This window comes from Lucilia sericata, unplaced genomic scaffold, assembly GCF_015586225.1.
Source record: "Lucilia sericata isolate MDLA Ls3-8-SP2 unplaced genomic scaffold, ASM1558622v1 Contig000698F_arrow, whole genome shotgun sequence".
NCBI classification, from domain to species: domain Eukaryota; kingdom Metazoa; phylum Arthropoda; class Insecta; order Diptera; family Calliphoridae; genus Lucilia; species Lucilia sericata.
In genome coordinates, this window is record NW_023994701.1 from 149,350 (window position 1) to 162,500 (window position 13,151).

The 13,151-nt window shown below is 32.3% G+C and overlaps 3 protein-coding genes across 3 annotated transcripts in view; 2 read left to right on the top strand and 1 right to left on the bottom strand.

Moving 5' to 3' along the window:
• Positions 1-1,073: 1,073 nt before the first annotated feature.
• Positions 1,074-4,457, bottom strand: LOC119607481. The gene is made up of 2 exons (XM_037961423.1): positions 3,117-4,457; positions 1,074-1,516 (listed from the first exon to the last, which is right to left on the bottom strand). The coding sequence occupies exons 1-2, from the start codon at positions 4,231-4,233 to the stop codon at positions 1,317-1,319; spliced, it is 1,317 nt and encodes a 438-aa protein (XP_037817351.1). The 5' UTR covers positions 4,234-4,457; the 3' UTR covers positions 1,074-1,316.
• A 5,249-nt stretch (positions 4,458-9,706) lies between these two features.
• LOC119607482 lies at positions 9,707-11,404 on the top strand. Its single transcript, XM_037961424.1, has 4 exons — positions 9,707-9,981; positions 10,078-10,583; positions 10,646-11,015; positions 11,076-11,404. The coding sequence occupies exons 1-4, from the start codon at positions 9,777-9,779 to the stop codon at positions 11,279-11,281; spliced, it is 1,287 nt and encodes a 428-aa protein (XP_037817352.1). The 5' UTR covers positions 9,707-9,776; the 3' UTR covers positions 11,282-11,404.
• Positions 11,405-12,514: 1,110 nt separating this feature from the next.
• Positions 12,515-13,151, top strand: part of LOC119607487 — a 1,401-nt gene continuing 764 nt past the window's right edge. Inside the window, exon 1 of the mRNA XM_037961428.1 lies at positions 12,515-13,151. This exon is cut by the window's right edge and continues 433 nt beyond it. Coding sequence (XP_037817356.1) covers positions 12,540-13,151 — 612 coding nt within the window. The 5' untranslated portion in view covers positions 12,515-12,539.

Below are 13,151 nucleotides of genomic sequence, written 5' to 3' on the forward strand. Positions count from 1 at the left end.
GTCGATGCCAAGCCATACCTCACTCAAAGGAATCTCAAGTCAGAATCCTGCGGGTAAGGGTGACAACGCCAAGGCAGATATTCAGCAGACAAACAGTGAAACCAACTACGAAGGTCCCCTAACTCTCAAAAGAAGCCCCGAAAAACGAGGAAGAAGAAGCTAGACGGTTGAAGAGAATATACCGCAGAGTAAGGTAGAATATCTGGTCAACAATAAGATAGTAAGCCACGCAATCGTTTTAAAGAGAGAGTGAATTAAACATGGGCGTAATGTTGATGATGTTGACATCTCACCAATGTGCTGGTATCCTGAAGAACCTGATGGAAAATATTTAGGATATCTTTCACAGTAGAGAAGAACTAGAGGGAACTGTACTTATAATAAATATCGATTAGAACAAGGTCGCATTAGAAACTCTGAATGCGACCTTGAGCTGGGCTCAACCGAGAGGCCTCAATGTTAACCCGGCGAAGACGGAAATCTGTCCTTTCACAAGATAGGCAAAAGTTTATAAGTATATTGAAACCTGTTTCTTGGGCAAGAAGATATCGGTGAATGATACTTTGGTACAATCCTTGATCGGAAATTAAAATGGAGACACAACATAGAGGATAGGACCAACAAGACCCATTGGTGCTGGGTGCTATGTAGGAGAACCATAGGCATTAAATACGGCCTTAGTCCTACGATAACATATTGGCTTTATAAATTTAATCAATTTATACCAGACATATTGGATTATATACATATAAACATATAAATGGTATATATTCTGACTGAACATACAGGGTACAGCCATATATAAAATTGGACGAGCGGATTAAGACGAATGTAGAACATTTAGAGAGGACAGTTGTCAGGATTTCGCCAAAATTAGATTCAAATATCTTGGAGTGATATTATTCCGGATATAACCTAACGAACACGGATTGAAAATTCTTAGGAACTACATGTAATTAATCACCCATTTCAAAAAATATGTTATACTCGGTTTACGAAAAGTTGTAGATAAATCTTACCTTATTTGGCGAAAATTTTCACAAATTTAAAACAAACATTGCAAATATTCATTATCACATTTCAAAATTATTATATTATTTGTACAACTTTATTAGTTTATAACATTTTTATCTTAAATAAATTTAACTCATACACCAGTGTTTATTATTAACTAAAGTGTTAAACAAATTAAAGATAAAATTTCAAATTTACAATAGACTGACGGACTACCTTAACCAACAAATATACAATTATTTATATTATTTTATAAATATAACCGTTTATATACATATATAGCTCACATAGATACTTTATCTTTACTGATCAGGATCTAAAAGGCCTCTACGCTCATAAACTGGTAATAATTTCTTAATAATATTTTGTATATAGGGATTTGTATAGCAAGTATTTTTGAAACGTATGGCCCGTTCATCGCTTTGCATGAGAGCATTAAAATCGGCATCATCATTGACAACGTTGCGCTGGATGGGCTGTACCACACAGGTGCTGTGAAAGGCTGTAAAGATAAAATTTTATATTAGTTTAAAGGTGGATTACGATGTGAAGAGATTTTGTTTAAAAGTACATAATATTGACACCACGAATAAGGTACGTGCTTAAGCAATATATTAAGATATAGTCGAATATAGCGACGAACATTTGTAGGGATTCAGAATATTGTATGGACCCAGCAAAAACTTACAATAAAAAGTAAGGGGTTAAAATGCTAAAATTTACCTTCAGAATAACATTTAAGTAATTATGTTAACACTGTGATGACGTTAGAGGAAAGTATTTATCATGCTCGCTTAAAAGTAGGGAGTTACGTAAGTACATACTACAATCGTCTTTAAATAAGATTTTGTTTTTGAGGAGGCAAGATAGACTACGATGATACGTCCACTGCATCTACTATCAGTTGTTCGTTTTTGTAAGAAAACATTCGTAAACAAAATACCAAGGCAAGTATTTTTTTTAACAAGTAAGTACTTATGTATATAGTTATTTGTAAGTCATTACTCCACTCCTTCTAAGTAATGCAGACGATATGTAATAGTCATTGAAAAGTCAGTTCTTGAGTAGGTACAAGTAGCAAAATAGCCTACGATGTTACGTCACTGCATCTACTGTCCGTTGTTCGTTTTTGTAAAAAAACATTCGTAAACAAGTACTTATGTATATAGTTATTTGTAAGTCATTACTCCACTCCTTCTAAGTAATGCAGACAGACAAGTCATTACCAGAGTTTCACTTCATGACCAGTGGGTACTGCACACGATCGCAAAATTAAACAAGTAAGAAATTATAGACGGGCGAGGCCGACCATATAATACCCTACACCTGTTACAAAAAAATGTGATTTAGTTTTCATAATAAAGCATTTAAGTTGAATTGTACCTTGCCTCAGATATACTTAAGCCATTTATTGTTGAATAAAATTGTGGACATTTAAGTCGAATTTTGAAGGGGGCTTTGAATAAGGGCTATGGTCAAATGAGACCCTATAATTAAAAACTTCATGAGGGTCATCAATGCTAGTATAGAACTTGGTTTTGCAGCTTTTTGTCGAGATACCAGTATATTAAACATAATTATGAACTTAAAAGCCATATTAGCCCGGTCTAGTTGTATGGGGGCTAGCTGAAATAATGGACCGATGTTAACCATTTTCAATAGGCCAAATTTCATTGAATTATCTTCAAAATTGCGACCTGTAGTTTGATTACCTATTCCTATTCAGGGGTTCAGTTGTATGGGGGCTAGGTGAAATAATGGACCGATCGTAACCATTTTCAACAGGCTTCGTCCCTGGGACAATAGAAGATCATGTACCAAATTTCATTGAATTATCTTCAAAATTGCGACCTGTAGTTTGATTACAAGGTTTAGATGGACGGACGGACAGACGACAGACATAACTAAATCGACTCAGAAAATGATTCTAAGCCGATTGGTATACTTTAAGGTGGGTATAGGACCAATATTATTGTGCGTTACAAACATCAGCACAAATCAAATATACACTCCCCACTAAAGTGGTGTAGGGTATAATTAAATTACCGAAATAAAGGCGTTGGATTCAAAACTTAGCTCTCTAGCTTAAATGACAAACTTACCATAAAATGATTTCTCTTCCAACTGCAAATGAAACTTATGTAAACTAGGTATATCTCCATGATATTTCAACTTTATCAAAGTATCGTACAAATGATGATAGTAAAACTGTATCAATTCATCTTGATTATTCAAATGGATTTCCTCCCTTAGCGAAGTATTCATAAAGTAAAATAAATCAATGGCGGGAGAACCCCAAGCGGCATATTGAAAATCAATGATTATAACATCTAAAGGTTTTTTCGTCTTCGGATCATATTTCACTAAAACATTATTGGTCCACAAATCGCCATGACAAAATACATTCAAATGACTGGGCAAAGGATCAAAAACTTGTTTACCCAATTCCATAAATTGGGGTTTAAGTTTAGCCAGTTTCTCACTAAAGTGTTGATAATCGGGCCATTTAGCCACAAGTCTGGTGCAAGCCTCCAAACAACCAACAAAACAGGGCGCATAATTTTCTGTATGACGATTAAACATGCCACAATCGTAACCTTCTAAGCATTTGCCTTCACGTTCATTAAGCACGGCCGAACTGGCATGCATTTTAGCTAATTTACGTAGAACAATTTTAGCAGTATCCATATCGAGACCTTGCACACGATCAGGCATTATAAAATCTCTATCATTAAGATCTTCAAATATTAAGGCAGATTTCTCTTTATCCACAGCCAAAGTTTCGGCAAAAATTTGCTCTTCATCACCGATTTCCTCGAGCAACAATTTTAGTTTGGGTAAAATTTCTTCATATATCTTAATTTCCCGATTGAATATATCATAAGGTTCCATGGCTTTGATGGCCAGTTCATCACCCTCAAAAGAGGTTTTTATAATATAACTGCCTTTTTTGTTAGAGGACTTACAATTTGGCTTAAACTCAGCCTTGACCCGGGTCAAAACTCCGCCATAGTTTTCTCCCTTACCTAAAGCGGCTTTAGCATGAATTTTAACCAATTGTAATTGTTGATTATGATAATATGATCTCAAACATGTTTCTAAATATTCTCTGGTCAACCATTCCGGTGAATCTTCTATACAAAAATCTTCACTTTTCACATCCGACGAACACTTGGTCAATTGTTCTTCAACATGGTTTAAAACTTCGGTAGCTGGCATTTTACTTTAAATCTTATATTACAAAACTTTGTTATTTTTATTTCTTTAACTCTTAAGTTGAAATGTTTAAACTTTTCCTTACAACTATCTAGATAATAATGACAATGTCATTGCCGACATTTATTTTATATATTTGATATTCTCGCTTCTTAATCAAAACGTGTCATTTTTTTTTTGTTCTGGGGTTTTGATTTATGCACTTTACTTTTCATTTAGAATTGTGGCTTTCTGCTTTTGTGTAAAAAATAAATATTTAAAAATTTTATATATTTGCTTAAAATGTACTTTCTTAAATAGATAAAATGAGATTTTTGTGCACATTTAAATTTGAATTAAATTGCACTAATTGAAAGTTCAGCGTGATATAATAACGAATTACATGATTTTTATTGAAAAAAGCTGTTATAGCAATGTTATAGAATGAATAGACACCTGATTCAAAAGTACACAAATTGCAAAAGTTTTTTACATTTAATGTACACTTATCTCCAAAAATATTACTGTTAAAAATTTCTATATATCTTTTTTAAACAATTAAAAAAAAAGTTTATAAATCTTTTGTATTTTTATTTAATTTTCTTTTATAATCGCAATAAACCGAGACCTGATTACAGTTCTGACGTTAACAGAAGCACTACTAGTTAAATCATAAAATGACAATTTGTCATGCTACTAAATTTGTGTAAAAATTTTGAATTGTAAGAAAAAAGTGTATAATATTTTGTTAATTGAGTAAGTATAGTATATGAATGAACATTGGAATTCTTTGTTTTTTTTTTTATAAATCACGAGCCAAGCATTCGGTAATTTAAATAAAAACCTGAGAAAATGTAAGATTTTAAAATGTTGTAAATATATACCTATATAAAAAAATAATTATAATACAACTCAATAAACATGACTTCTATAGATATAACTTTATTAATATATAATCCGATTGTAATCTAATTTTTAATTAATATATTTTTTAATACATGAGATATTAAGTAAAACATTTGTCTTCAGTTGTTCAAAAATTTTAAAGGTTTAAAGGTTCTTACAAACTTTAAAACGTTTTTATGAGAAAATACATCTTTCTACTAAGATCTCATACGCTTGATATAGTAATACAGCCTATATGTTTACCTTCAATGAAGAACTCAGGTAGCAATTTTTGTACATGGCTGAGCCGGTCCATGTCATCTAATCTCTTGCCATAGTAGCCCCGTTGCGGAATGACAGGCAGCATGGGATCAATCCCAATGCAAACCCCGACAAGGAAAAAGCAATCACTGGTCTAAAGTCAATAGAAGGGGGTGACAAGTCCCAACATCAGGTGAAATCAATCTTCCGGTAAGCCGGAAGGTGACCACCCTTATGATGTCATGAAAGATTGTATTATTCAAAATGCAATCTCCATCATCTAATGACCCATTCCAGCGCATTCCTTAACCTCTTTAAGCCCGCGCAACCACACTGCTGAGATGGCCCCGTTGTTTTGGCAACAGCACCTAGAGACATATTTGGTAGTCCGAAATACCCAACAAAATGGATCAGGATCCATCTTTTATGAACCGATCAATGTAACAAAGGAAATAGGAATTTCCAAAGTCAATTAATTCCAATAATTGCCCCGACAAATTAGTCGCGTAGCATGAATCAATATATCCTGTTGAGATGGCAACAGCACCGAAGAACTTCCCCGAAGCGTAAAAAGGCATACCTGTTCGAAGAGACAATTATCCAACCAATTAGGTATAGGATATATTAGTCCTTAAACCAACATTCTCTCCCCGCGATTTGGGTTTCAAACACAGCCACTACGTGATTCCGAAGGAACATCAACCAATTAACCGGTCAGGACTAGGTCCTGTGGGCAACCTGCCACCCGTAGTGCCATATTATATGGTGCTCTAGTTAGACCCCATGCCAAATCATTCCAAGGCGAAGCCGAGGATACATATGACATCACCAGTTTACAGTCCCGGCAGACTAGAGATACTGGTAGCATCTCTTTACCCCGGGATTGCAATACACCATGATGGATATTTCATTATGGAAACATGCCCCGGGGGGTACATGGACGGACGGACATAGCTCAGAAAACGATTCTAGGACCAATATTATTGTGCGTTATAAATAGCACAAACCCAATATAGCCTCCCCACTAAAGTGGAAAGAAAATATAAAAAAATATTTGGAAATATTCAGAAAATAGCTACCCAAAGTCCTAGGACGAATAGGTGAAAAATGACACTAATTTAAAACAAGAGTTTTATATTCGGCTGTGCCGAATCTTCTATACCCACCGTATACCGTAAAAGGAATACTCCCCTATAAACATCAGGGTAGTATTTGGAATTGGGATTAGGTCAACTATGAACCGAGCTCTTTTGAATTAACAAAACATTTTTGTCCAATTTTTTAACTATGAACTTATATATATATGGGCGGTAGGGTCAATTCTGAATTAATTGTCGTAAAATTCGGTTGAAAGGAATACTCGTACATTAAATAAGCTTTAAAGTAATTTTCTGAAGAGGGCTTTATATGGAGGGTAAGATGAGTAACAACTCATTCCACATGAATTTCGATAGAAAAATGTCGTATTTTAAGCCAGTAATGAGCGTTATAGTCATTTTCTGAAGAGAACCTTATATGGGGACTAGGTGAAAACATCGGCCGATATTATCCATTTTCAATACCAAACAAACTGCAGCAATAGAGAATTTTTCAGCTCCCTAGCTCTTTCCGTTCGGACTCTATCTTGCTTTTAACAGACAGACAGACGGACGGACATGGCTAGATCGCCTTAGAATTTAATAAGGACCCAGAATATATATACTTTTGTGGGTCACTAACCAATATTTCGATGTGTTACAAATGGGGTAGGGTCAACTATGAACCGATCCTCATAAAATATGTTAGGCCGATTCTGGTTTATATACATCTTGCTAATGTCGCAATTCTTCTCATAAAATTAGTAGAGAGATGTTGAGTCATACGAAACTTATTTATATCGAATTTCATCGCTATACTCGTGTTTTGAAATCATTAGTGAGCGTTAAAGACATTTTCGGAAGGGGACCTTATATGGAGAGTACGGTCAATAATGGACCGATCTTCATAAAATTTAGTAAAAAGATTTTTGGTCATATGAAACTTATTTATGTCAAATTTAATCGCTATACTCATATTTTTATGTCTGTAATGAGTGTTAAAGTCATTTTCTGAAGGGGACCTTATATATGGGGAACGGGATCAATTACGGACCTATCCTCATACAAAATAGTAGAGAGATTTTGGTTCATATGAATCTTATTTGTGTCGAATTTCGTATTTTTAAGTCAGTAATGTGCTTTAAAGTCATTTTCTAAAGAGGACCTTATATGGGGACTAGGTGAAAACATGGGCCGATATTATCCATTTTCAATACCAAACAAACTGCAGCATTAGAGAATATTTCAGCTCCCTAGCTCTTTCCGTTCGGACTCCTTCGTGCTTTTAACAGACAGACAGACGGACGGACATGGCTAGATCGTCTTAGAATTTAATAAGGACCCAGAATATATACATACTTTTGTGGGTCACTAACCAATATTTCGATGTGTTACAAACGGGATGACAAAATCAATATACCCCCCATCTTTTTTGATGGTGGGTTTAAAAAAACCTGTATAATCCCTCTAACTCCGGCAGTTCTTGACCAAGCGAGCTATTTCTGACCTACTATACAATAGTACTAATCATGGTGCAAATTTCATCCAAATCGATTTTTTAAGTTGGGTCACTTGACACGAAACTGCCCATAAGTCTAAATGATACCAACCCCGTTTTTCGTAATAATCATACCTTGCCCCCTTATACAGTCCGCTTTAGAAAATGACTTGAAGGACACTTATGTATATCACGATGAAATTTTAAATAAATAAACCATTTTAATGTAGACGTCCTACCAAAATTTATAAGGTCCATATTTAACCTTGCCCCCTCTTTTGTCAACAAATTGTAAAATTATTTCGGAATTAAGGTGAAACAAAAATTAAATGTTTTATTATTAAAAAAAATAATCCACTTTTCAACATACTCACTAGCGTAGGGTATCACATGGTTGGTCATGACCGACTATACATTCTAATTTGATGAATCAGGAAAAAATAATGGTCTGAAATTATTTGTAAAATCAGTTTATAATTACGACCGTTATTTAAAAAGAAGTGGACCAACTCATGGCAAAATTAAAATTTTCAAATGACTATAACTCGGAAATTTTAAAAAAATAATGGCAAGATCTAGCTTGGCTCTTTTAGAAAACATAAAAATCGTTAAAATCGGATGTTTTTAATTAACTATATGAAATATAAAAGATTTCCTCTTTTGCAGTTCAGAGAATCATTGTATGCACTTTAATTCAAAGGGTCTCCTTTCTACAGATATTTCACAATTAGAATTATGTCTAAATTTGAATTTGATAAAATTTAATTTTCTCCAGCACACTTTTGTTAAGATAAATTTTATACACATTTTGTGTCTTAATATTTTATGACTGTCATAAATCTATTTAAGAGTCTCCAATAAAACTACGTAATTTAATCTATAAAAATTTTAATTAATACAGGTGCAAGTGAGAATGTATGACAAGATATTATAAACCTTCCGTTAATGTTATTCAGTTAATGAAAGGAACTGTCAAATAGTGCCAAAAATTTGTCGATCCATCTATATAGAGAAAATTTCAGAAAATCATTTTATTGTTAATAACCATCTGAAAGACCATTCTATCCGCTTTAAAATAAAGGCTTAACATCTGACATATCTTCTTTCTATTTCTTTATACTATCTTCATAAAATGTGCTGTAATTGCAGAGGTATCGTTCGTTGAAGTTGACGGACGAACAGACATTTTAAATTGAATCAGAAAGTGAGTCGATTGGATCAACCTCAGGTAGGTGTGGATCCAATAATTTTGGTCGTTATAAACAAAGTTTACGAAGCATTATACCCTCCACACTATAGTAGTGTAGATTATGAATACCGTGAATGTACTGAAAACCATCAGTTTTCAAGCTTTAGGTGAAAATATCTCGAAGAAGAAAGATGATATGTCAGATGTTTAATCAATATTTTAAAGTTGATAGAATAGACTTTCAGCTGGCATACAACATTTTATCATTATAACGCTGTTATAACGTCTCAAAAAGAGCCAAAAATGTTGTTTGTTTTTTCAAACTTCAGGACACGATATCTCGAATAACAGATGTTGTGGAAAAATTAGCCCCGATAAAATGAAACTTTCAAATTTCATTCAATATTTTATATATAAGGTTGGCTTGGCGCTTTTATAACGTGTCAAAAATGGCGTTCAACGAAAAAATAAATAACAATTCAATATAATGTTTATTTCAGTTTAACACAAGTTCGTTATTCCGTTCATCGACTGTTGTATCCATTATAAAATGTTTCATTGTTACCTTTGTGAATATTTTCTAGTTTAGTTCTATTTTATTCGTACATTAGCAAAGTTTAAAAAAAATATAGTTTTATAAATTAATTCACTTAAGAAAATGAAACCCAAAACCGAAATTATAAATCCGAATGAAAATATAGAAATTCCTTCCTGGATTAAACTGGATTATTTTAAAGATATTTTAGCAAAAGATGAACCAGAGGCAAAAGGTGTTAAAAATTTCATACCAATTGCTGCCGTACCACCAGGAGAGAATTTCACCTCGATTATGTTGCGCATACACATGGATTTGATAATGAAGGGTAGGTGGGCCAATGGAATGGAATTATTTTAATAGATCTGAATATTTATTTAAATTTATTACTGTTTAAAAAAAAATTCATTAAAATTTTTTTCAGATGATTCTATCAAACATAAAACTTACATTTTAAAAACCATGATAGACGACGACAAAGGTGGCGATATTGTCAATAAATTGAGTTTATTTCCCAAAGAAATGGCTATGTATCAAACATATTTACCCGCCTTTGAGGAACTATACAAAGCTGTTGGCTGGCATATAAAACTATCGCCGAAATGTTTGTTCTCGGAAAAAAAGAATGGACGTTTCAATTTTGTTTTCGAAGATTTAAAGGAAAATAATTATGTGAACATAGATCGCTTGCAGGGATGTGATATGAAACATATGAAAAGTATTTTACGTAGATTGGCCGAGTTGCATGCGGTCAGTGCAGTCTATGAGGAAAGATATGGTGAATATCCAAATGATTTTCAAATTGGTTTTGTGGATTTGGAAGCGGGAGCCGACTATCAGAAAAGTATGTTCAAAACCCGAAAGGAACCCTATAAAAAAGCCATGCAACAATGGGGTCTAGAAGATGTGGAAAAATACCTTAAAGAATTTGTTAGTATTTTAAAATAACAAAATTTGTTTTTCTAATGTAACGAGTCCATTTTTTATAACAGCCTTCTTGTGAGCAATATTGGAAATGCTGCTTAAAAACTTTGGATCAAAAAACGAATAAATTTAATGTTTTAAATCATGGTGATTTTTGGTCCAGTAATATAATGTTTAATTATTTGCCTAATGGTGACCTAAAGGATTTAATATTTTTGGATTATCAATTCTGTAAATGGGGTAGTCCTGTTGAAGATCTGTTATTGTTTATAACAATTTCTGCTGCCAAAGATATAAGAATTAAGGAATTTGATTATTTTATTTCTTTATACCATGAACGTCTAGTGGAATGTTTAAAAGTGTTGGGCTTTAAGAAATCTTTGCCCAAATTAAGGGATTTACATAAAGATATATTTGATGAGAATAATTCATTTCATGGTAATTTGAATCGTTTTTTTTTTTTATAAATTTATAATTATAATTGTTATCTTTTTTTAGCATTTTTCGCTTGCATTAATCACTTGGCTATTTTGATGCTACCCAATGATAAAGATAGCAGCATTCATAATTTTTGTAGACCAGATGAATTTGGAGAACAATTTCGCATGAAGGCTTTTACCAATCCTAGCTATGTGGAAGCTATGAAAGATTTATTTCCTTTCTTTCACAGACGTGGTCTATTTAATTTTTCAGATTATGATTGAAATACTATCATTTTGTACTTTTATTAAATTTTTATTTCTAAAGAATGTAAACAATAGTTTAAGCAATTTAATAAAAAATATAGCGATCCACTCACTTGCTGAAATTATCGATCTATAAAAATACAAAAACATCCACATGTCTATCTATCTATCTATCTATCTATCTATCTATCTATCTATCTATCTATCTATCTATCTATCTATCTATCTATCTATCTATCTATCTATCTATCTATCTATCTATCTATCTATCTATCTATCTATCTATCTATCTATCTATCTATCTATCTATCTATCTATCTATCTATCTATCTATCTATCTATCTATCTATCTATCTATCTATCTATCTATCTATTCTATCTATCTATCTATCTATCTATCTATCTATCTATCTATCTATCTATCTATCTATCTATCTATCTATCTATCTATCTATCTATCTATCTATCTATCTATCTATCTATCTATCTATCTATCTATCTATCTATCTATCTATCTATCTATCTATCTATCTATCTATCTATCTATCTATCTATCTATCTATCTATCTATCTATCTATCTATCTATCTATCTATCTATCTATCTATCTATCTATCTATCTATCTATCTATCTATCTATCTATCTATCTATCTATCTATCTATCTATCTATCTATCTATCTATCTATCTATCTATCTATCTATCTATCTATCTATCTATCTATCTATCTATCTATCTATCTATCTATCTATCTATCTATCTATCTATCTATCTGTCTATCTATCTATCTATCTATCTATCTATCTATCTATCTATCTATCTATCTATCTATCTATCTATCTATCTCTCTATCTATCTATCTATCTATCTATCTATCTATCTATCTATCTATCTATCTATCTATCTATCTATCTATCTATATATCTATCTATCTATCTATCTATCTATCTATCTATCTATCTATCTATCTATCTATCTATCTATTTATCTATATATCTACGTGAAATGGTTACTACGTCAAACGGTTACAAATTTATCCGACATTTAGATCGTTGCAGAGAGAGAAATACAGACCATCATTATAGGGGAAAAAGGTATGAATTTACCAAAATTTATTTTAATAAAAAAACTATTTTATTGCAACAAAATAATAAAATATAATCAGATAAAAGCTCACAATCGTTAAAATACACCGGAGAAATGCTTTAAAAGCTATAACAAAGATAAAAATTGCTTCAGTTTAACTAAACAAATCTTTTTAAAATAATACGATAAAAATGACGATTCCCGAGTGGTTGACAAAAAATTATATACAAAATGTCTTGCACGTTTATCACAAAGACTTAACAATACAAATAGAAAAATTTAATATAAAATCAGCATTTGGTAAAGGAGAAAATTATGGTGGTTATTTAACAAAAATCCATGTGGTCTACACTTCAAATAATGGAGAAGAACAAAAAGAAAATCATTTCATGTGCAAGACCTCATATGATGACGAGGATGAACTTGCAAGAGAAAAAATGGAATCATATGATTTTTTCAATCGAGAAATGTTATTATATGAACAAATTTTACCCAAACTAAATGATTTGCTAAACGAAATCGATGACACAGATCGAATATTTCCTACCGTTTTTCATGTGGATTACAACAAACAGGTTCTTATATTTGAAGATCTAACCGTGCAGGGTTTCGTTATGGCTGATCGTTTACAGAGACTAGATATGGATCATATAAAATTGGTTTTACGAAAATTATCAAAAATGCATGCCACTTCGGCGGTATTTAACGAACGTAGTTCCGGTTGCTTGGAAAAATATGATCGAGGATTTTTTAATAAATATACCGATTCTTATAAATCATTTTTTGTTAATTCTTTGATGGCT